The 23,774-nt window shown below is 59.6% G+C and overlaps 1 protein-coding gene across 3 annotated transcripts in view; it reads right to left on the bottom strand.

Moving 5' to 3' along the window:
- TBCD (tubulin folding cofactor D) overlaps window positions 1-23,774 on the bottom strand; it is a 111,487-nt gene that overhangs the window by 19,367 nt on the left and 68,346 nt on the right. For all 3 annotated transcript variants that reach the window (XM_055322159.1, XM_055322166.1, XM_055322174.1), the window contains exons 14-15: window positions 10,195-10,351; window positions 483-540 (exon numbers count right to left, since the gene is read on the bottom strand). In XM_055322159.1, the coding sequence (XP_055178134.1) occupies window positions 483-540; window positions 10,195-10,351 (215 nt within the window). The remainder of the gene's footprint in view (window positions 1-482; window positions 541-10,194; window positions 10,352-23,774) is intronic.

Raw genomic sequence — 23,774 nt, 5'->3', positions numbered from 1 at the left:
GAGCATGACCAGGCCCGGGGGAGACACTGGTGTTTGAACGCAGGAAGGCCCGCTGGGGCCTCCAGGCACGTCGGCGAGGCCCCAGGCCCAGCACGCCCGCGTGGGGCTGAGCGGACCTCTGCTTGGCAACACGCTTCCTGAAGCTCCGAGGCACCTGCCCCGCTGTCACGTTCGGGTCACACAGCCGGAACCCGCGGTCTTCTCCTTGAGCCTGGTCGTCAGGCACTGTCCCGTCACCCACGACACTCAGATGGTGGCACTTCTCGGCTGGCGGTGCCGCATGTAATCCCGACCCGCCTCACAGGTTAAAGGGCAGCCCCTTCTCCCGGAAACTGGGAGGAGGCGTGCACTGGCGCTGCGCCCGTGGCTGCCCGGGCACCGCACCCGGCAGCGAGCAGGAGTGCGCGGCCTGCTGAGCAGAGAAGGGCACGGTCCGGACCCGCCCACACCGTCAAGCAAAGGAACAAAACAGGAAAACTCACAGAGGCTGCTCTCCTGCAGTTTATGTTTCGGTCAAACACTGTGGCAATCACCAGGGCGCTGTAAAAAGAGAGGAAAATATTTAAAAGGAAGTCTGTAAAAGGACACAGACCCTGCCGCATGACTGGGGAGCCAGCGTCTGCTCAGCGTCCCCGCGCAGCGAGCTCCCAGCACCCCGGGGCCTGCCCCCGGTCACCTGAGTGCCAGCGAGGTCACAGGGAGGACACCCGCCGTACACAGGGGCCTCGGAGAGAACGTGCTCAGCCCGGGGGGGGGGGGGGGCAACAGGCAGGGCTGGCATGGACACGGACACAGACCTCAGCCCCCAGACCCCAAGATGCACGGTGACACGGGGCGTGCGCGGGCAGCCGGGGACACCTAGGCCCTCCGCCTTCTCGGAAACCCAACCAAGTGCAAAACACAGCTATCGGGGGGACGCCAAGTCCTCCAGATGCCATGCCCACCCCACCAACCACAACCACCTCGGCGAAAAGGAAGCCTCTCCCGGCTCATAACATTCATCAGACTTCGCTTAAGCCCCTCTGCGTGAGATCATCGCACTTAATTATCACTGATAAAGCAGAAAGCACTCATTTGACTCTGTGTGGCTTTATTAACAGAAAACAAGGGATTTGGGCAGAGGGGAGACGGCGCTGTTTCTAAGGATGACTCGAGAACCTGCAGCTCCCATCGGCCCGGAGAAAATGCCCTTAGAAAGGGGTATTTCGGACACACGGAGGCCACTTCCCAGCAACACGGCCCGTCAGCTGGGGCCTGACACGACCCACTCCTATTTCTACATCTCAGTCCTCTTCCTCCTCCAAATACGTGGGTCGTCCCATCGGCACATCCACAGTTCCCGCTCGCCAGCCTAGACAGCGACCCGTGGGCCCGACAATCCCTCCGGCTGCCCTACGTCCGTTGGTGCCCCCCGCGCAGCTGTCGGGGTGCTGGGCCCCGCACCGTGCACCTGCCCCCCCGGCCGGCAGCAAGCAGTGCGGGAGGCAGGTGCCGCCGGGGGGGCTGCCCCTCATCACAGGGGCCCGAGGGACGGCCGCAGGCCCGGGCAGCCTCCGGAAGCCGGCGGGGGCCGCGTTCTCCTGGAGCCTCCGGGGGACCCGCCCGGCCCACTCCCCGGTCCTAGCCCACGGAGGCCCACATCCGACGAGCGACCCCCGCCCCGCTCCGAGAAACCCCCCCACTAGGAGGGCCCAGCGGGCAGCGCCAATCACGGGGACCAGGCGAAGCTACGCGCAGTCCGCCACACGGAAGAAGCGCGTCGGGTGTGTCTCTACAGACCTTCCAGAATCGGCAACACCAGGGCCCGGAACCAGTCTGGTGGTGGCCAGGGGTCGGGGCGGCTGACGACCAAAGGCAGGATGGGGGACTCGGGAAGACGCAGCCACGGTTTGGAACTGTACCTGTCGCAGCCAACTCGGAGTCTGCCAAACCCCGAACGGTACACGGCGGGAGGGAACCTGAGTGCCGCCACGGAAACGAGCCACTAGAAGGGGGATCCCGACGGCCACGGGAACGCGCCTGCCTTACGCAGCAGCATGCAGAGGGCCAGCCGGGGCCCTGGACAGGGCAGTGCTCCTCCCAGGCTGGGGTCTAGCGGCTCGTGGCCCCGCACACAGCGGAGGACTCGCGCAGGGAGCCCGAGAGCCAGGGGGCAGCCAGGTGGGCGGGGGGCCGGCCGGCATCGCAGCGTCCACACGGACACGGGCACTTCGGCCGGAGGCGCCCGGGCTGGTGCCTCTGTACTGGATGGACTGAGCAGGGTCCAGGGCTCTGATCTCAGCACGAACCCCGGAAGCAGCTGACCTCAGGGCTGGGGCAAAGGAACAAAATACCAGTCTGGAGAATCTCGTCACCCTAGAAAACGGAAAAATATCTAAAGACATAAAATTCTGAATCCCGCTGAAAGGACACAGCAGCCAACATGAAACCACTGCCACGGCCAAAGGCAGAGCCATCTGAGCGGCACAACCAGCAAGCGTCAGACGACGGGCCCGAGCGTAAATGATCCTGCCCGCGTCCAGACATCAGCAGACGACGCGTGGGTAGAAAGGGGACAGGGAACCCCCTTTCCTTACGGGAGGAGAGCTGAGAGAGCCGCTGCCGGCCACCGCGCGCCTCCGCAGGCAAGACCCACAGACGGGCAGACGGGTGCCCTCGGCGGCGGCCAGAGCGGGGACAGACAGGGACACGCAGCAGCACAGAGGGAGGCCAGGGACCGAGGGCAGCCTCCCCGACGCGGGGTCTGGGGTGGGCCCTGTGGCCCTTTCCTGCGGCGGGCGGCTGGGGAAGGGCCCACGGGAGCCTCTCCTACTCTTCTAAAAACTCTAAGTCTCAAGTTGCTTCAGAATTAAAATTGTGAAAAGTAACTACACCTCCGAAGATTGCAGCGTCTGGGGTCCTTTCACCGGTGAAGCTAAAAATAAATTTGCCAAAACTCTTACCAGAGCTTATTCCCTTTCTCCTCTATACTCCTGCCCACAAACTACACCCAAAATGAGATTTAAAGAATACTCAGCTTAAAAGTGAAGAAAAGTCACCTCCTCCTTCACCTACTGGCTTCTGTTAATATTAGAAATATAAAGGTGATGGCGATGTGTTCATGTCATGTCTCAGTAACTAAAAATTACACGACTGCCATTCTTTGGTTTAAGATTTTATTTATTCATGAGAGACACAGAGACAGAGAGAGAAGCAGAGACACAGGCAGAGGGAGAAGCAGGCTCCATGCAGGGAGCCCGACGCGGGACTCGATCTCGGACCCCGGGTCACGCCCTGGGCCGAAGGCGGCGCCCAGCCGCTGAGCCCCAGCCGCTGAGCCCCCCGGGCCGCCCTACATGACCACTGTTCTTAATGAAAACACGTGCGGTATGTGTCAACATATTCTCAGAATTAACGGAAATTTCGCCACCACGTGTATGTTCAACAAGAGCTGCTTGTCGTAATCCGTAAGATCGTAACCATTCTAGGAAAAGATATTGACCAAGAATTTCCGCTTTAAAATCTGACCCAAGAAAAATGCAGACTTCCAACTGCACCGGCTCTGGGTCCAGCCGACACCATCAAAAGTCTGTATTTTATATTGAGTTCTTGAAATTTCCTGTCAATGTATTTGTCCTAAACCATAACTTTTAAGTTCTGGAAGACTGAGCAGAGAAACGAACAAATGTAGAGAAGATGCAGGAAACCGCCCAGGAGCTGCCCGGGACGCCCTGGGAGGGGCTACACGTCCTGGGTCCATCTCACCCACTCGGGCTGCCACCGGGTGCGGGCGTGCTGGCTGTGGCGGGCTGAGTCCACTTCCAGCCAGGCACCCTGGTGCGGCCGAGGCCACTAAGACACCTCGCGGTTTCTCTTCGTGGCCGCCCAGAGCGGCCGCCAAGCGGTGAGCGTCCTCCCAAGGCCAGCCCGGTGGAGAACCTGCTCTACGGGGCCGGCGGGCAAGGGCCCACGCGAGGACGGCTTAGCTTCGAGTCTTCGAGCTCCTGCTGCGACCGAGCCCAAGTACTCACAGTGAGCGAAGGTGCTTCTACTTTGCCACGTGTGTCAGCTGCTTCCTTTCCTCCCAGCCACCCCCTAAAAGCACAGCGGGGAGCCGCTCGGGGGGCGGGGGTCCCACACAGTTACTGAGGGCCCCTTGCCTCACAGGAGCCCAGAAGGTTCTATCCCTAAGTAACCCCGGGACCCCAGGCAGAACTGTGTGTGGCACATGGTGCCCAGCTTGAGGCATGAGGTCCCCCGTGTCCAGGAGGGAGGAAGGAAGAAGGATGGATGAAAGGAAGGGAGAGAAGGGGGAGGGAAGGAGGGGGGAGGGAGGGGGCCTCCCCCAAGCCGGCCTCCGCGAGGCTGTGTTGGCTGCAGCCCGGGACCCTGACCGCAGGGCCTCGCGCACGGCCTCGGCCCCAGGCCTTCTGCACTCACAGGTAAATGGCTGAAAATACTGTTTCATCAATATTTTACCAAACTTAACAAAATAGAACACGCACGACAACACCCCCTTGAAAACACAGCGTTTAGCCAAGTACAGACTCCGGGGTGAGTTCAAGAAGTCAACTGTGTGGGTACCTGTGTATGTAACCGGTTCCTTAATCTGTTCAGATTAAATTTCTAAACTGCTCTAATTTCACGTTTTCAGAATGAAACTGGCTTATCTGAAATACTAGCGTGTTTCAAGCAAACACAGGTCTGATAACAGCGGCCCAACACAGTGATGGAAGCTCCCGCAGGCCCGAGGCCCCTTCTCCCGAGCGGGACGCGGCCGAGCGCCTGAGTCACCAGACCTCCATCCACGCGGAGAGGGGAGAAGGTGGCCCCAGGCCAGCCGCACACGCTGCCCGCGGGCCCCGGTCGGGCTGGAACGCGTCTCTGGCGTCTTCACCTGTTTGCTTTCGCTGGAGGAGCTTATGCGATACTTCACCAGGATTTCCCAACACAGAGAAATGGTCCGTGTCAAACAGAAAGGGACTTTCTTTCTCGTCCGCACCAGGGGGAAGCTGCACGCCTCTACCTGCCCTGAGCCCCAGGCACCTGGTTTCCAGCAGGCACAGCAAGGAGCAGATCTCATCCCAAACTCAATTCTGCTCGCCTGTAGAAGGTTTACCTCACTCTCACACTCACACTCTCACACACACGCACACACACACACACACACACAATGGGCAAAATACACTGGTTTTACCCTAAGTAGCATTCACCCCGTCGTGAAGTAAAGGAACTTCTTAGAGAAGCAGCAGGCGATCGTCTGCTATCCATCCACGCGGTTTTAAAGGGCAAACCACATCGCCGTTTTTGAGTGAAACACAGGACCTGCCCGTGACTTCGTCCCCCGCGTCCTAAGAAGCAAAGCTCCCCCCGTTTAACACGGTGGCAAAACACCCGAGACTTCTCAGGCGCCTTCATGTCCCAGCAGAGCCGGAGCGGAGGCCGAGCGGCCGAGCGGCCGAGCGGCAGAGCGAGGTTACCAGGCGGGGACAGGGGAGCGAGCGACAGGGGAGCGCTCTGGTCGCCAACCACCATTTAACTACTTCTTGAAGAACAAAAGGGTTATCTTCCCTCTGGAAGTCTGCCATTAAGAAACGCTGAGTGAGAACAAGACGTAGCTTTGAGCAATGCTTGCCATTTCCTGATTTTTCAGGACAATCTTGCCCTCGAGGAAGAGATCTGGGACTCTCCATCCCCAGGCCCTGCCCACGCTGCAAGCTGCCGGCTGGGCTGGCTCCGCGGGCTGAGTGGGCGCTGCCCGGCGCGGGAGGGCCCTGCGGCGCTGATGTCAACAGGGGCTTGGCTTACAAAAGAGTTTCAGGTGAGGAAATCACCGCAAGGTGACAACAACACGCAGGCTGGCAACAGCCGGCTCCTTTTTCTTTTTCTTCTTGCAAATTAGCTTTTGATTACCGGTGAGAAGGTATCCCATGGCCGGCGCAGGGCCATCCGGGGCCATTTTAACCTTGTGCTTCAGTGTTCCTAAATTACAAGCGGCCTTCCAGGTAGGCCTGTTTACTTTTCCACAAAATAATTATTTGGTCTCTTAATCAGTGTGTAATGCTTAATAGGAGTTTTTAAAGCTAACCAATTTCAAAGCACGATTGAATCCAGCTAGACCCCTGGTTTCTGGCATTTGTGAGACACGGAGGGTGAGTGCACGCCCACCAGGAGGCTCAGCTCCTCCGCCCTCCCCGGGGTCCCTCTCCCGGGCACCTGCCAGGCCCCCCTCACTGTGACCACCACCCTGTTCCCCTCACCGGGCGTCTCTACTTCACGCCACAATGACATTCTCCTCTCGTCCACTTCTGCAGGATCCACTGGAGAGTTTGTGAAAGTACAATTAACGATAGCACGGTTTTATCGTGAGCCAGGATTAATGGGTTTAAAAGCCGACAATTAAAATGTGGTCACTTATTACATGCCGAGGGAGGCAGGTCTCGAAGCACACACCCCAACCGATACTCCTGGGGCAGGGAGGCGCGCGCCCGCAGCGTCCGCCAGGCTCCCTGGCTTCGTGACTCACCTCCCAGCCCGCCCGCCCGCCCGCCCCCGGATGCCCGCAGCCCAGATGGACGGGAAGAGCTGGAGCACAGGTTCCCTCAGAACCTGCCAAACTGGCCCGAAACCTGCTGGGCACGGCTCCCAAGGGCACTGGGTGATCCCACCCTGGGACGGGCGCCGGACAGGGGACAAGAGGGGCCTTTCCACACAGACTCCCAGGTAACTCAGGAGAAATCCGGAGTCTCCAGACCCCCTGCTAGCTACTGGCCCCCATGTGTGCGATCCCAGGGACGAGAGAACCCACCCTCCCAGAGATGGAAGGGAGCCAGGGAGCCGGGGAGTTTCTGCGGACACTGGACTCTGCCCGTCACTGCCGTCTGGTCCCTCATGCTCGGTCACTCGCTCACAACCAGTCCCAGCTCAGGAAGGCCGGGGTTCCAACACCCCCTTGATGCCCTCCCAACACGTCCCAGACACACCGTGGGGCCTGCAAGACCCCCCAGGACCCCCACAGAACGGGCTCGGCTGTACCTCCTCTGCAACAACCGCTGCAAAGACAAGTTCGGTCCACCGCGGGCAGTCGGGTCCAGGCAGACTGCGCGGTGCGCCCACTGGTCCCTTCCAAGCCCTCCCGCCAAGCGCCACCGACCAGGAGGGGAGTCGAGAGACTGGGACCCTCTCGGGTGCAGAGCCAGCTCACCGGGCCCCAAGCCACTCTTTCCTTTCCTGAGTAACAGATGGTGACCCTGGCGTCAGATGTGCCGGTGCCCCTCAGCCCCCAAAGCTCGGCTCCCCTTCGTGTGGGACACACACGCTGCAGAGAAGAGCTCACGACGGCTGCGCAGGCCGCCAGCAGGCCGGTCCAAGCGTCCAGGGGCCTGCAACCTGCCCAGGCCTGGGACCCACAGACTCAGCCGACCCCCGACCCCCACACCCACGCCACACGGGAGGCCAGGCTTAACGTTCATCGACATCTTTCTGTTCACTGATACTTCGCTTTATAAAACCAGGGACCAGTGAGCAACAATAAGCTCTGAAGTCGCAGAAAGCAGACCTGCCTGTGGCTAAACGAACCCCCTTCCCAGAGCCAGAGCCCTGGGCCCGCACACATCAGCGGGAGCGTCAGGGTTAGGGCCCCGTGGTGCTGGAAGCAGCTTTCCCCAGGAACAGAACAGTGTGCGTGACGGCCCCCGCCCTTCTGTGTGGCTCTGGACGCGCAGGCTCCTGCCCTCCGGGGGAGCACCCCCCCCCACTCCGGTCCCTCTTCCTTGGCAACCATTCAACCCTGGGCCCTGCTTCTCCCATCTGGAGAAAGGAGGGACACGGATTCCTATGAAGCTTACAGCTCTCAGACGCGTTAAACTGCAAAACGAATGTGTCAGGACCCTCGCTCCGAGGCGGGAGGAGCGCGCCCAGAAGGAGCCAGAGCCCAGAAGCGGTCGGTGGGTGCGGGCTACAGGCCGCCGGGACCTCCCAGCAGAGGCAGGCCGCGCCGGCTGCCGAGCAGGGCCTGGGTGTCTGCCTGCGGCACGGGCCTGACCTGGCGCCCACCTGCCGCACACTTGGGCAAGCGTCCCGAGCACCGTCCCTTGCTCGTCCTCAAGGGAACGGGGAGAGCCACAGCCCCTAGCCACAGCCCCTACCCACAGCTCACGGCGCGAGACACACCAACCCAACGAGTCTGACTGTCCTGGGACTGATGTCAACAGTAAGTACGTCTTCTGCTTTTACTCTCTAGTTACAGAAGCAACTTCCAAAAAGTTGAGGGGCAGGACAGAAAAGCAGCCAGCAGTGCCCCGCCTCAAGCTGACTGACGGTGCAGCAGGGACAAGACACGGCAGGACCAGGGAGCCGGGGGAGGGCGCTCAGGAGCCTCGGCTCCGGGCAAGGGAGGCTGCAGCCCTCCTCCGCCCCCTGGGCCTGCGTGGCCCCGGGCCACCCCGCACAGCACTGTGCCTCCCCAGACCACCGCCCTCCTGCTCCGCCCGCACCTCCTCGGGTGGGGCGGGCGGCCGGGAGGAGCCAGGCCTCTTTATGACTTCCTCCGAAGCACTCTATCTCCTTCCACGGGGATCAGAATCCTCAGGCTCCTCTGGAAGCTTTCCTTTGATGTGGGAGTCAAGATGGAGCGATACGGGCCCTGGCCACACGTCACAGGCCGTAACCAGGCCCGAGGCCCCTCTCCCGGCCCTCAAATCCTGGGGATGTGGGGCACCTGGGACAACAGAGCGATGCTCCAGTCCCCAAGCCCTGCGCCCACAGGGAGGGGCACGGCAGCCGACACCCTGGCTGTGCCGGGCCAGGAGCTCCTGCAGGCGTCGAGGACACCGGAGGCAGAGGGCCCAGCTTCCAGGCGTGACACGGGCAGGGTCTCCCGCAGACCACAGGGTGGCAGGTCCTCAGAGCCGTGGGAGGCAGCTGCCACGGCCTGAACACCATTCTGAAATCCGCTCCCTAGTAAAAGTTGTCAGGTAAGTATGACTAACCAGACAGCGTGCTCAGGGCCCCGCCCCTGGTGACTTAAACCACAAGAAGTAGAGACCCGACATTCTTCAAATCAAGGAAACTTACTTTAGTTCAAAGACAGAGCAACAAATCACGGGACAAAAATTAACTCAAAAATCCAGTCTACTGGGAACATGTCTCTCTTGCACTTTTCTCAAGCAAAAAACTATCAGATCCTAAAAGTGGGGCATGACGTCACAGGGGTGCAGGCGCCTTCGGGAGGTTCGGCTGGACACACACAGCAGACGCCCAAGGGCCAGGGGCCTGGACGTGCAGTAGGAGCCCAGCGGGCTGCAGTCCACACAGGGTCCTGATGGGGTCACGAGCCTGCCGGTTTCAGTTCTTAGACCAGAAAACCAGAGATATTCTATTGTTCCTGCCTCACAAACCTGTTCCCCAGTGTGGACTTTGGTTTCAAGGGCTCTGATGATGAAGCACGGTAAGAAACGTGGCCTCGAGTAAATTCCGGGGGCATGCCCATGACAATTAGAACATTAAGGCTGGACAAAATGCAGCCCCCTCAACAAAAGCAGCTTCGTTCTCCTGCACCCCCGAGCCGTCCCCAGGAGCTCCTTCCACGGTGGAGGCCGTGACCGTGAAGCCCCAGGTTCTCTCTCAGCCCAACACACACGCACACTCAGAAGCACACCTCACCTGAGTCACGAGCTCCCCGCCTGTGCTCCCTCCACACCACCCCAAACGCCGACCTTCATCTGCGGATCTGCGAGCCACAGGCCACCCACAGCCTCCAGAACATTCCTCCTAGACACTCTGGCTTGAACTGCTTACCCACAAAAGAAGAACTCCATTCTTGAGCTGCTTCATTTCTAATTTTTTTTTTTTTTTTTTTTTTTTTTTTTTTTTTTTACGATAGTCACACAGAGAGAGAGAGAGAGGCAGAGACACAGGCAGAGGGAGAAGCAGGCTCCATGCACCGGGAGCCCGACGTGGGATTCAATCCCGGGTCTCCAGGATCGCGCCCTGGGCCAAAGGCAGGCGCCAAACCGCTGCGCCACCCAGGGATCCCGAGCTGCTTCATTTCTAGAGCTCACCCTTAAAATTATATTATTAGCACATTAATACCTCCTACTTATGGGAAAGGCACCACACTAGCTGCTTCCGATGCACACTGTCGTCAGGAGGACGTGACCTCAGGGACATCCGCAGGGACGCACCTGATCCCGCCACAACTCTGGTGGACTTTACCTGGAAATGGCGGCCACGAAGGGCTGCAGCTCCCGGGGCTCGTAGGCACGTGCAAAGGCCCAGCACACATAGCAGGCGGCGTCTCTAACGTTGGTGCCCACGCTGCAGGAGCCCCGCTTCTCCTCATAGGTCAGCGCCTTCAGGATCACGGGAACAACTGGGCACAAGAGACAAAGACTGTGAGTACGGGGCAGCAGCACGCCTGCCGCCTCCCTGGCGCCAGAGGCAGGTGCAGTCCACCCCAAAGCCACCCGGTCAGAAAGCAAGCACCTGGAAGGAAAAGAGGAGTCGGCCGGCTCGAATCAGGTGGAGACTTTTTTAAGAAGCTGCCCCCAAATCACATAAACAAGAGAAAATGGGTTCAGAATGGCCTGGAGATGCCTGGGTTCTGCTGGCCACGGGGACCGCAGAAGGGAGCCCACTTCTCCTTCTGGCCAGAAGCCAGCCGCCGATGAGCAACCTTGAGGAGGACCCCGAGGTGCAGGGGCCTTCCAGCGCTCAGTTTCAGAATCGAGGACCCGGATAATGAAGCAAATCAAGCCCAAGGCTACTTCTATGTTAACTTTAGAAATAACCAAGATACATTTAATTACCTAGAATACCTGTAATATATGAATTTAAGTCCATAACAGATTATCCTGCTGGTTCCATTTGCAAATGTAATTTAATACTGGACATGTGATTTCTGATTTAAAGATATCAGAGAATTTTAAGATCCATGGTAAGGATACTGGAACGTTTCAAGGAGCTAAAATGTTAGTGTATTTATCTGTTAAGTTCGTTAGATTCATGTATTTCGAGTACTTGGGAAGAATTTCCTTATTAAGACATGTACACTACTTCAAAGATACATAAAATATGTTGCATTTGTGTGTAGCACTTAAAAATACGAGAATTAAATGTTGTAAGTTTTTTTAAAGATAATAGGCTTTATTTTATTTTTTTAATTTTATTTATTTATTCATGAGAGACACAGAAAGAGGCAGAGCCACAGGCAGAGGGAGAAGCAGGCTCCCTGCGGGGAGGTTGATGTGGGACTTGATCCCAGGACCCTGGATCATGCCCTGGGCTGGAGGCAGACGCTCTACTGCTGAGCCCTAAATAGGATTTTCTGAAAGATCCTGCTGTAAATCCCAATTTACTGATCCAAAATCAACAACGATGCTGCCGTAAAGCCCACTGACAGCTCACCCCGTGTTTAGACAGCATTACAAGTAGAAACCAGAGAGTATCTGCTCTCCGAGGTGAGTGAGCTCGCATCCCTGCTCCGAGGCCCTGGTGGCGCTTGTCATAACCACGTCCAGTGCAGGTCAGACCCCAGCCCACGCCCTGAGGGGTCATCAGCTGCGGAGGCCCTGACGACCACATCACTGTCTGTACACGGTCAGAGCCTCCTGTTCCGGCGGCCTCACATCCCAGGCCACACGTCGTTGACACAGAAGCCTCCGGTGCCGGGGCAGGTGCTCGCTGCAGACGACCATCACGCATCGTCCCGTCAACCAGTGTGGGACACGATCACTGACAGCACAGGATAGAAGCTAAAAGGCAGCGCCCCGTGTGATCCAAAAGGCAGGACAGAAGGGACCAGCCTCAGCCCCTCGCGCACGTGTGTGCCCGGGCCTGCCCAGGACCCCGGCACTGTCAAGAGCACCTCGCGGTGCACCTCACGCCATCCTGTTTGACAAGACCAACGAGGTTACATGTACACAATGCTCCAGGTAGGAGTTTAAGAAAAATGAAGCAGAAAAAAAAAAAAAAAAAAAAAAAAACAAAGAAAAGAAAAAGAAAAATGAAGCAATTATCTGAACATGCAACTATCATCCCAGAAATTATCTTCCAGAAAAATGTACCTAGAAAGAGCCTTGGGCAAAAAAAATCAAAAGAAACAACAGTAGGACTGTGACTATCAGACATATTTCATCTCTGCTTTTCTGTATCTAAGGATGTTTGATTCTTTTTTTCTTTTCTTTTTTCTTTTTTTTTTTTTAAGATTTTTATTTAGGGCAGCCCCGGTGGCTCAGCGGTTTAGCGCTGCCTTCAGTCCAGTCCAGGATCGAGTCCCACGTCGGGCTCCCTGCAGGGAGCTGCTTCCCCGTCTGCCTGTGTCTGTCTTTCTCTTTCTCTCTGTGTTTCTCAAAAAAAAATAAAAATAAAAAATAAAGATTTTATTTATTCATGAGAGAGAAAGAGAAGGAGAGACACAGGCAGAGGGAGAAGCAGGCCCCATGCAGGGAGCCCGACGTGGGACTCGATCCCAGGACCCAGGATCACGTCCTGGGCTGAAGGCGGTGCTAAACTGCTGAGCCACTGGGGCTGCCCAGGATGTCTGATTCTATATAAATAACAAGAAATAGATTTGATTCTGTGCACTTTTTATATAGACTAGTGATCATTTTTAATTCAATTATAAAACATTAACATAAGTTTACTTAAAATTATGTAAGTATACTCCAAAATAAATTACTGACAAGTAAAAAGCTCAAAGACACGGTGTTGGGATCCCTGGGTGGCTCAGCGGTTTGGCGCCTGCCTTTGGCCCAGGGCATGATCCTGGGGTCCCGGGATCGAGTCCCACGTCAGACTCCCTGCATGGAGCCTGCTCCTCCCTCTGCCTCAGTCTCTCTGTCTCTCTGTGTGTGTCTCTCTCATGAATAAATAAATAAAACCTTAAAAAAAAAAAAAAGACACGGCATTACCACTTATGTCTATCTCAGCCAGGAGAGAGGATGGGACCAGCCCAGGGCACCTGCACCCACCGCCCCAGGAGCACAGGCCACCAGGGACCCCAAACCTGGGGTCCACTCTCTTGCCAAGTTCTCGTTTCCTCAGCTGAGCGACAGCAGGACAGCCCATATGAGACGAGCCCCTCAAATTCCTCAACCACCGAAACTGGGCCAGTCCCCCTCCCCCGGTGTCCCACTACAGCCAGAGCCCCACACGTGTTTTCTGGAGCCCGGGTGAGGGCCCGGCGGCCATCCCAAGGAGCCTTCCTCGCCTCCCCGAGGAGCTGAGGCCAGCTGCCCAGCAGCCCCGCCGAGCCGCGTTCTTACCCAGCCCCTCCCTTAAGGCTGCACCACCGCCCCTCTCAGGCGACGTACTTGGCAGAGCAGCCTGCCCACGAGGCTCCCGGGCTCCCTCCAGAGAGGCCCCAGCACCCCAAGCCTGCGTCTCTAGGCCGCCCCGAGCGCCGCCTCTCCTTCCTGCAAAGGCCCTGGAGCCTTCTCCATGCCACGCAGTCTGCGGAGCAGGCTCTGCTTCCACCAGTCAGGACACCAGGAACTAAGCTCAGTTTTCTGAAGGAACAGCCGTCGGTCCTCGGGAAGCCTGACGAGGGTCACCATGATGACCCACGGAGCACGCACGAGTGCCAAACCAACGCGAGGACGCCAACGAGGCTGCTGCAGACAAAGCAGCTACAGCCAATTAGTGAGTTTTAAATCATGATCTCAACTTGAACTAGACCAACTCTTAAGGCTTAAAACTGGTGTTCAGCAGTTCTACCTGGAGGAAGGCCGGGTCACCTGAGCTGCTGCTAGTGCCCTGCGTCGCTCACAGGCACTGTCCACGCTGACAGGACAGCCCAGTCGGCCCGATGGACGTCAAAACTAATAGGCTGTGGCACCTTCAGGAGGAAAGCAGCATATGAACGCGGTTCCGCTGCCACACCAGGTCCCTGAGACCGTCACTGCAACTCAGCCACCCGGACAGCTCTGGGTAAGACCGTTCAGCGATTCTATAGCCCGAGGGGCATCTGGATGCTAAGCACCGAGTCCCAATTTACCGGTTCGCTGGACAAAATCAATTTCAGGACAGACGAGTAAGAGTGACAGTGGCCAGTGCTGTGGATGTGGATTCACGGAGGCGCCACAGCCTCTGCCACGCTCAGGACCGCTCGGTGCCACCTGCCAGCAGCCCGCCTCCACACGGACACGGCCCCCACCCCAGGCCCGCTCGGCCTGGAGGCTGGCCCCGCCACACCCCGGGGCCTCACGCCGCGTCGGGGAGCCCAGCAGTCTGTCTCCCAAAGTGTCACTTTGCGGGCCCGTGAGGTCAGCCGGTCGTGCTGGTCTGCGCTCCACTCGCCGTCTCCACCAGAACTTGCACACAGACCTCGTCGCGCTCTGACCAACGGCGCTGGGCAGATAGATCGCCAGCCTGGGCAGCAGGTCCAACGTTGGCCCACCCGGCCCGCTCTGCCTCCAGGGGCGGTAAGGCTCAGCCCCACACGGCAGGGGTGACAGCAGCGGGCCACGGTGGCCTCCCCCACACACGGGGCTGCCTGGCTATCCCCGGCGCCCGCACGTGCCCGCGTGCCGGGTCTGACGACGTCCTCCCCAGAAACGGGTCAGAGGAGCAGAGGCCCACGCTGCCCGGGCTCCGAGGGGCCTCCCACCAGCCGCGCCACCCACGTGGCCGCACGGCCCTGCTCCGCCCAAGTCCCGCAGCACAGATGCCCCTGAAGTCCTGCTCTGTCCTACTCAGGAGCCTGACAGCCCCACCCGGACGCCGGCCACAGGCATCCGCGGTGCAGGTGACAGGGGCGGCTGGCAACCGGCAAGGGCCTCACTGGACAGGGTCCACGCAGAGGGCAGCGGGGACGCTCCCCCCACGGTCACCGGAAGGGAACCTGCTCTGCAGAAAGTGAAACAGCTCTGAGGAGAAAAGTGAGATGGTGAATTTCTAGAACAAGAAAATGGAACCTTGAGCTTGTTGGCTCTGATTTATCCCGAGGTGGCGGCAGGAGCCGCGGCCCAGGGTGCCCGGCTGTGGGCGGGGTCGTGCGCGGCCTCCAGACCCCACGCGCCCTCCCGCCTCTTCCATGCAGGAGGAGCCCTGGAGGCCCAGAGACTCCAACCCCAGGGGCCACGCAGGCCACGCACGCAAGCTCCCAGAGCCCGGGGGACATTGGGAAGAAGTCATTATCAGAGAAAAAGTTCAAAACCTAACCACTTTCTCCAGATTCAACAGGTTTAAAATAAGGAAACTCTGCAATAGCTTTGAACAAAACCCTTTCTCATGGTTCCAATTACACACTGCAGATGCGTGTCAAATATATAAGACTCCCCAGAGGGCTTCCTTTTGGCAACCCGGGGCCCCGCAGTGTAATTTAAACACCCTTCTCTCTAGACAGCGTGTCGTCTAACGCCAACCGCCTAAGGACAAAGCAGCCTCCAGGTGAGAACCGCCTTAACCCCCAGAGTGCCGCAGCCCCGCGGGACGGCCCCCGAAAAAGACGTCCCCAAGAGCCAGCACGGGAGGCCAGGCCTCGGGGAAGTCACGAGCTACACCCCGCAGTGGGCCGTTCGCAGCTGGAGCCGGGCCCCAGGAGGCCCTGGGACGCCCCCCCAGGGTGTCGCACGCCAGGGCTGCAGACCCACGAGAGCTCCGGCCTCCCGGACGGTGCACACCCGCAGACACCCTCAGCCACCGCCTCAGAAATGCAGCCCGACTTGCTTGGGAACAAAGCCTGCGCCGAACGTGCTGGGGGCAACAGGAAACGGCGGACAGAGCAGCTGGTTCCAGAGCCACTCGGCTTCAGTTCCCACAGACGTTTCTGGAGCCCGGCCCCGGACGGGCCTGCAGGCAGCAGCGGCCACTCCGCCAGGCCGCTGGGGGTCCCGGCCCCGGAGCCGACGTGGGGGACCACGCAGCCCTCCCATGCAGTGTCCCGGCGGACGAGGCCCCGGCTGCCATCGGGGCCCGGTGGGAGGCCAACGTGCACCTGTCACGAGGCCTCGAACAGATGCTCCTCCGGGGGCAGCAGGGGCAGCATGGGTCCGGCCGGCCGTGGTCTGTACGACGCACGTGAGCCCTAGAGAAACGCCACGGGGCAGGCCGGCGCTGTCAGGGCAGGAGCCACACGCTCTCCTGGGGCAAGGACCTCTGAAGCCACGGCCACAGGCGAAGCACAAGCAGCGCCGCCCCCAGGGAACGGTGCCCGCCACCTGCTGCCCCACCTGGTCAAACACACCCGAGCCCGTGCCGGGACAGGGCCTGACGGTGCTGACGGCAAGTGAGCGAAGACCACTCAGTACGTCCCACAGCTAGGGGCTCGGACTAAACCCACGTCCCAGGCTGTGAGGAATGCGGGCCCCCGGGGCTGCCAGCCCAGGTCCACGCGGCCCCCACACCGTCCAAACGGCCCACAGAACCGGTGCCCAGGAGGAAGGAGCAAGGCTTCCAGATTCGATCTTTCAAAACGACTTGTCTGAAAACATTAAAACAAAACACTGTCTCAACTCCCTGAACACCTGTTCATCAGTCCCGTCGCTCCGAGGCCACCGTAATGTGACCCTGTATGTCAACTCTATTTCCACAATCGCAAAAATAAATGGCAAAAACAGACTTCTCGCCCGGCCCAGCGAGTCCGCTCTTCAGCACTTACTCCGGAGAAACGCAGACTCGCCTGCACACGAATGCTCACAGCAGCCCTGGTCACAATCCCCGGACACAAACCATACACGCGCCCTGCCCTGCGGTGGGTGGATGCTGGAACGCACAGCACGTCCTGCTGGGGAGGACCGTCCACCAGCGGAAAGGGAGCAAACGAGACACACCCGACCACACGACAGCCTCGAGAAGCCTTGCTGAGAAGGCCGACGTCAGACGAGGCGACTGCAAGCTCCCCGCAGGCGACCCAGCTGCAGAAGGGGCCGCCCGGCAGCACTGGGCCAGCGGTGGGCACAGCCAGGATGGCACAGCCGGGATGGCACACCAGCTGGGCGTCAGGGGCCTACGTCGCCACTGCTGCCACCACCTGAAATCGAGGACACAAGGCAAAGCGGGGCAGGTGTGTGGCTCAAGTAAGGTCAAGCTGCAGTGCAAACCAAACAGTGCGAGGTCGGGGGGGGGATGGGGAGCCGCAAGCCCCCATCGGCCCCCGCACGCCCCCCCGTGCCAACTGCACAGTGAACGCAGGTCGGCTGGCGTTACCCAGACACACGGGACATGCGGGACTTGCTCGTGAGCACAAGTCACTGACGGAGCCCAAATGACCAGAGAGCTCACAATGTTTCTAAAACGACACCCCTAAAATAGCAAGGAGAAAAAGGCAGACAAACGTCGTCCGTTGTCAGGATGAGGAACGCATCTCTCACGGTGGGAGACATCCCGTCCCACGGAAGCGGCTGAGCGATGCTCCTGTGAGGAGTGCCGTGGCCTCGGCAGGCAACACACCGAAGCGAGTACGTGCCCGTGCCACGAAGGCAGTGGCCTGTAAAAGCCCGCGCACCCCAAAACTCTGAGTACCCAGCTCAGGAAGACCAGACGAAGCTGCCAGGGAGGCTGAGCGCCCGGGCCGGCCAGCAGCGATCCCAGCCAGGACACCATGGAGCGGGTGAGGGGCCACAGGCGGAGCCCCACCAGCCACTTGGCCGCTGGGCCCGTGAACCCCGGCACGTGGCAGGGGGCACCAGTCCACACGCAGACTCTCACTCAGGGTCAGGAGCGTGAACAAGCAGCGGGCACCAGCGCATCACGCGGCCTCGGTGGTCCCAGACCCCACCTGGCACCGCGCTTCCTGGGTGGCGGCCTCGGCCTTTACCGGCGGCAACGCGCCCCTGCTGCCGAGAACGGAGGAGTCAACTGAACCGGAGCCCTCGACCCAGGTCACGTGCCACCCGAGACCGCGCCGCACGACAGCGGAGCACGCATCACCTCAAGAAACGCGTCCTGTGACCCACGTACTGAGTCCTGAGGACGGTCAGCACCCGCGGCGCCAGGCCCTGCATCCACCGCAGGACGCGGGGACAGGGCTCCCCCGAGGGGCGGCGGCTGGCGCCAGCCCCGTGAGCCAGGACGGTGGCAGCGCGGACCTCCAGGCGGTGAGAGCTGCGGCTCCGCACAGAGGCCCCCGGGACACCCGCCCAGAGCCCCCGCGGCAGCCCCTAGAGAGCTGCCCGGCCACCCAGGAGACGCGGGCACAGGGCGCTGCAGCAACGACACGCAGCACAGCACGGAGCTCAGACGCTGACCTCGTTCAAGGCCAAGGGCTCCTGGCCGGCGGTGCTACGGGGCAGCCCCCGGGTAAGCCCCGGCACCTCCTTGCCCCCCAGTGCCCTGGCCACCAGACGTAAGGAAGGGCCAAACGTCAAAGCAGGGCCGCCCCGATCGCTGCGGGCTCTCGGCAGGGCGGCAGGGCACCCTTCCACGGGCAGCTGCCCGGCCTGTGTGGCTCCAAGTGACCCCACGCGGAGCCTCGGCCTCGGTGCGCCCCACCGCTCTACGTCCCCGACGCTGAAAGCACAAGCCTCAGACGCTCAGACACCAGAAGGGCTCTTTGTTAAAAGAGAATGTTTAAATGTCACTTTTTGCGGACTCAACTGTGGAACAACCGGAGGATCTTTATCCTATTTTAAGAGATGATCCCGGGGCGCCTGGGTGGCTCCGTCGTGCAGCACCTGCCCGCAGCTCAGCTCATGATCCCGGTCCTGGGGCCGAGCCCCACGTCAGGCTCCTGCTCGGGGGGGTCTGCTTCTCCCTCTGCCCCTGCCCCTCCCCCAGCTCATGCTCAGTCTCTAATTAATAAAATAAAATCAACCGAAATACACCCACACGCAGAGACAGGACATGAGCAAAAGCCCCTCCTTGCTTCTGCTCACTAACCCCTTGGAGTGCACGACCGTCGCTCCCTGCCAGTCTGGCCCTGCCGGCAGCACTGCCCGGCCATCTCACCCCGCGATGAGCTGCAGGAGGGGACCAGGGCTGCCCACGGACACACCCAGAGCCTGGCTGCCCAGGACCCAGAACACGGAGAGGCTCCCAGCACCCCTCCTGTGCCAGGCTGTGCCCCTGCACACGTCCGCCCACCTTCCTCCACGGCCACCTCCCACCTGCCCTCTGAGGTCGGCACTGGAAGGACGTGCTGCAGGCTGTGTGAGTCTCTGCCACCCGAGCCCTAGAGGGTCCGGAGTTCCCAGGGGGGCCTAGCCTTCTCCCCACATCGTGCACAACTGCAGAGCAGGGCACTGCTCGGTCCATACCCTCGGGCTGAAAAAACATCACCATTAGGAGCACAGCTTTTTTTTTTTTTTTTTTTGAGATTTATTTGACAGAGAGAGAGAAAGAGCACAGCAGGAGGGGCCGAGGGAGAAGGAATCTCAAGCAGACTCCGCGCTGAGTGTGGAGCCTGAGGCGGGGCTCCATCTCATGATCCCAAGGCCACAACCTGAGCTGGAACCACAGAGGATACCTACCCAAGCACCCACCCAGGCGCCCCAGGAGCACAGCTTGCGAAGACCGCGGAGTCTGCGCTCCTCTCTCCCTACAAACACGTCCTGTCGTTCTTTCAAATCAACACTGCCGGGAGGTTCCCAGGTGGTGGTGTCAGCCCTGGCTGCCGGGACGACGACCCCTGGAGCACCCGATCACCTCCCCAGAGACACCGGTACAGGACAAGCCGCGGTTACAGCACGAAGTCTGGGTCGCAGGCAGCCCCCCACCTCCCAGCATCAGGCTCGGATCCTCCACCAGCAGAAACTGCCCCAGAGGTCTAACACCCACAACTTGAGAAGCTAAACCCCGTAATGTAAAATATACAGAAGAGATCTACGCTCAGATTATTAACAAAATAGATAAAAACCAGGAATGAGCATTACTCTTTATAGTGAAAAGATCTTTCCAAAATACGTGAAATGCCTGGGCGGCTCAGTCAGTTAAGGAAACGACCACATTTGATCTCAGCTCAGGTCTTGATCAGGAGTTCAAGCCCCTCACGGGGCTCCACGTTAAAAAAATAATAATAAGTACATTTTTAAATAAATTAATTTAATTAAACACATACAAGTCCAATCTGAGAGTGGAGGAGGTGCTAAGGCCAGTCGAGTCACTGGGTCACTCTGCATCCCTGTGTGCGCCCCACAAGCACACTGCCGTCCCACGGGGCTGCGGCTGGGACCCCCTGCGTGGTGGCCGAGCGCCAGCCTCCAGGCACCCTGGGCCTCCGAGCCCACCGAGGGGCTCTTCCCACCTCGTCACTCGGGGCCCACGTGTAGCCGCCCTCTAAGGCTTCACATCTCTGGTCAGCACTTAGACGAGCTGCACCTGCCCGGGAGCCCGATTCTCAAGTGCCTCAAGGATGACAGGCGACCCCCCACCTCCGCCTGCAGACCTGGGCCTCGTGCTCTGGGTCCGGGCCCTCCACGCACACTGCCGTCAGCACTCTGTCCATCCTTCCTGACAGGTGCCTCCCTCCGTCCAGGGTCTAGGCCACTTTCAGGGCCCTGCAAGCACGCCCACGTCCCACACCAAGCCTCACCCCCTTCAAGGTGGACTGTCAGGCTTAATCTGATCGGTAGTGAAGTGGAACAGAGGCCAGGCAGAAGTTGGTGGAAACAGGCTTTTAATGGGCCGTGCTCTGGGGCCAGGTTCCGCGGCCTGCGGGGGAGGGAGAGCGCAGGAGTCGGCCCAGGGGCAGGCAGGCAGGCTTTTTAAGGGGGGGAGGGGCAAGGGGCTGGGTGTCTGTACAGTGTGACAGCTATTAGGCACATTGCTGGTGAAGTCGGCCTGGGGAGGTAACTGCCCAAGGCCTCATATGGGTTCCGGGTAAGTACGGCTCAGGGTCCCTGCAGAGGTCCAGGCACCCTGTGCCGTGTCCTCGGGCGGTCTGCCGGTGGGAAAGTTCTGGGGCGGGGGCCACAAGGCCGGGGGTCCCTGCCATTTCATTGGTGCCTCCAGATCCCCCTGGATCCCACTGGCCCGACGCTGACCACGGCCACCCCCAAGGGGACAGCAGGACAGACTTGCACACCATGAAGACCGGGGTTACCCACTGGCTGGCCTCTTGGCAAAGTGATGAGGTCAGTTCAGGATAAAGAAATTACTCCCAGAGTCCTAGTTACTTGGCGGTAGGGAAAACGAGGAGAAATGCAATCTCTGAGCACTCTGCAGACCCCCGAACACAAGGTCGGCAACTGAGCCTCGGGAGCTGACGGACGGCCTCCAGGGAACAGGGCAGTGCTTTTCCCGCAGAGCCCACTCCACCTGCCCCAACCCCTACCCGTCATCGTGTTTCGGGGACACGATGACGTGAACCCTGTATCACCACCCACTGAGAACAAGCAAGCAAGCAGACAAATGTCCCAGTGGCAACCTGCTGGGACCATTAGGTTCTGGAGCTGGAAGACGACCATGTGGCCTGCAACCCTGCTTAAGGCGACGTCGGTCAGGCCAGAACAGGAACCAATAATGGGACCCCCAAGGGGAGAGTCAACAGGGTCCCCTTGCACATCGTGCACATGACGGGGAGGCCCGCACAGAAGCACAGAACCAGGGACACCTGGATGGCTCAGTGGTTGGGCTCTGCCTTCGGTTCAGGGCCTGATCCTGGAGGCCCGGGATCGAGTCCCGCATCGGGCTCCCTGCATGGAGCCTGCTTCTCCCTCTGCCTGTGTCTCTGCCTCTCTCTCTGTGTCCTTCAGGAATAAGTAAATAAATAAATAAAATGTTTAAAAAAAAATGTCCACGATGCACACGTCCTGACAGTGTTACAGTGAATTTGTGTGCAAGCTGTCACGGAGCCCGCATCAGGCGGTGCACTTTCTGTGGCATTTAGAAGGCTCGGGGACCGCACCTCTGCAGGTGCCGTGGCATGGAAGGCAGACGGGGTGACCTGCTGTCCGTGTCCTCCTCCACCACCCACTGCGGGCATCAGCCCTGCTCTAAAGACAGGACCTGAGGTCGGCTCGTTTGCTGGCCGTGTTGCCTCACAGAATGCGAGCCCAGTAGAGCCCCCGACGGCGACCTGACCACGTGACGTGGGGGTGACGGAGGGGACCCCTGCTGCAGCTGACAGCCGCACCCCACCGTGCAGCACGGTACCTGCACACAGTAGGTACAATACTGTTTTGAGCGCTTCTCTCCCGTTCTTTCTCCACAAATGCACGTCCTTTGCAGTTTTCTAACACCGGGTAAGCCATTCCTCTTGGAAACATTTCCCTAACGTTTCACTGAAGAGTGAGTTTCTTACACGTTTCTGTGTAACTGAGGAGAACAGAGACACCTCTCTACCTCCCTTTAAAGTACACTTAACCTCCGCAAAGCTTCTCCACGTTAACGTACGCAGACAACAGAGTTCACAGCTCTGGAGGACGGAGCCCGGGCTGCTCGGTGGGCGAGCATCTGCCCTCCGTTCCCAGGATCGAGCCCCGTGTCAGCTGGGCAGGGAGCCTGCTTCTCCCTCTCCACCCCCCAACCCCGGCTCATGCTCTCTCTCTCAAACAAATCATCTTTTAAAAAACTAAAATTTAAAAAATAAAGCTTTGGAGGAAAACCTTCTCCCTCCCTCGCCTGTCTATTCAGCATAAGGTAAATGTGACCAAACACCCGGTCTCGACCCAGGCGGTGCCCTGAACAGGGGGTGGACACCACAAGAAGGAAAGGGACAAGCGTGACCCCAGCCTGGCTCTCTCACCACTAGATCCCGGGCTACGAGAAGCTCACATAAGGAAACTAAGTATAACCCTCAAATCTTCAAGTCACCACGTCGTCAGGGCTCCCGAGGAGGGACGGGGGGCGTTTTCCATGCAGGTGACCTCCCCTCCGGCCCCCAGCCACAGAGGAGCAGAAGGAGCATCACCAGACACCCCAGACCCCCCCCCCCGAAGAAGGGACGGACTCCTCTGCCACAGCGTGAAGGAACTGCCTCTAAATGGCACACGCGCGATGTCAGTCCGACCCTCGGCTCGCCCAACTGCAGTTAACAGTAAAAGTAAATTGTTGGCTTAGAAATAATCCCCCGATAGGGGCAGCCCAGGTGGCGCAGCGGTTTGGCGCTGCCTTTGGCCAGGGCCTGATCCTGGAGGCCCGGGCTCGAGTCCCACGTCAGGCTCCCTGCGTGGGGCCTGCTTCTCCCTCTGCCTGGGTCTCTGCTTCTCTCTGTGCCTCTCATGAATAAGTGAATAAAATCTTTAAAATATCTATATATATAATCCTCCGATAGAAGACACAACCTCTCGCCCTACACTCCTAATTTTTTCCGTTACGAGCTCCCATAGTTCCAGACATTCCCCCTCCAGGATCCAACACCCCACTCTTCGCGAGCGTCCTCTCGGGCCTCATGCAGGCGGCAATGGGGAGTGACAGCTGCACCTGCCGCCAGCCTTCCAGAAGGACAGCGCAGGAGCCCTGACGACCGGGGACCAGGCCGGTGCACTGAGCTCCCGCAGCCCCGCGGCACACGTTCCTGCTGAGTCAGGGCTGTGCGTGAGCAGCTGTCACCCCGTCAACAACGGGTGACGGGCAGCGCCACACCGCCTGGAGCGACGCCGCCGACCAGCCGGGCTCTCCCTACCCAGCCCTGGTTTATTAAGTCCCCACAGAGAACGCCAAGGGTACCCAGGGGAAGCCGCCACATATGAAGTCACGGGCATGAAGCCCCTGCGTGGGAGCTGCCCCCGCCCGCGGCCCCGACACCCCGTGCTGGTCCCCGCGTCACAGACACGCCTGCGTCCCGCGTGGGAGCCCACCACACGGACCCCCAGCGCGTGGACACACCACAAAACAAGGTCCCGGAGGAGGAAAAGGGACTCCCATGGGAAGCAAACCAAACCCTGAGGAAGGAGGCCGGCCCGCGGCGCTGCTCC

The sequence above is a fragment of the Nyctereutes procyonoides genome, unplaced genomic scaffold, assembly GCF_905146905.1.
Source record: "Nyctereutes procyonoides isolate TBG_1078 unplaced genomic scaffold, NYPRO_anot_genome, whole genome shotgun sequence".
Taxonomy (NCBI): Eukaryota; Metazoa; Chordata; class Mammalia; order Carnivora; family Canidae; genus Nyctereutes; species Nyctereutes procyonoides.
This window is presented reverse-complemented; position numbering and strand designations above follow the sequence as displayed.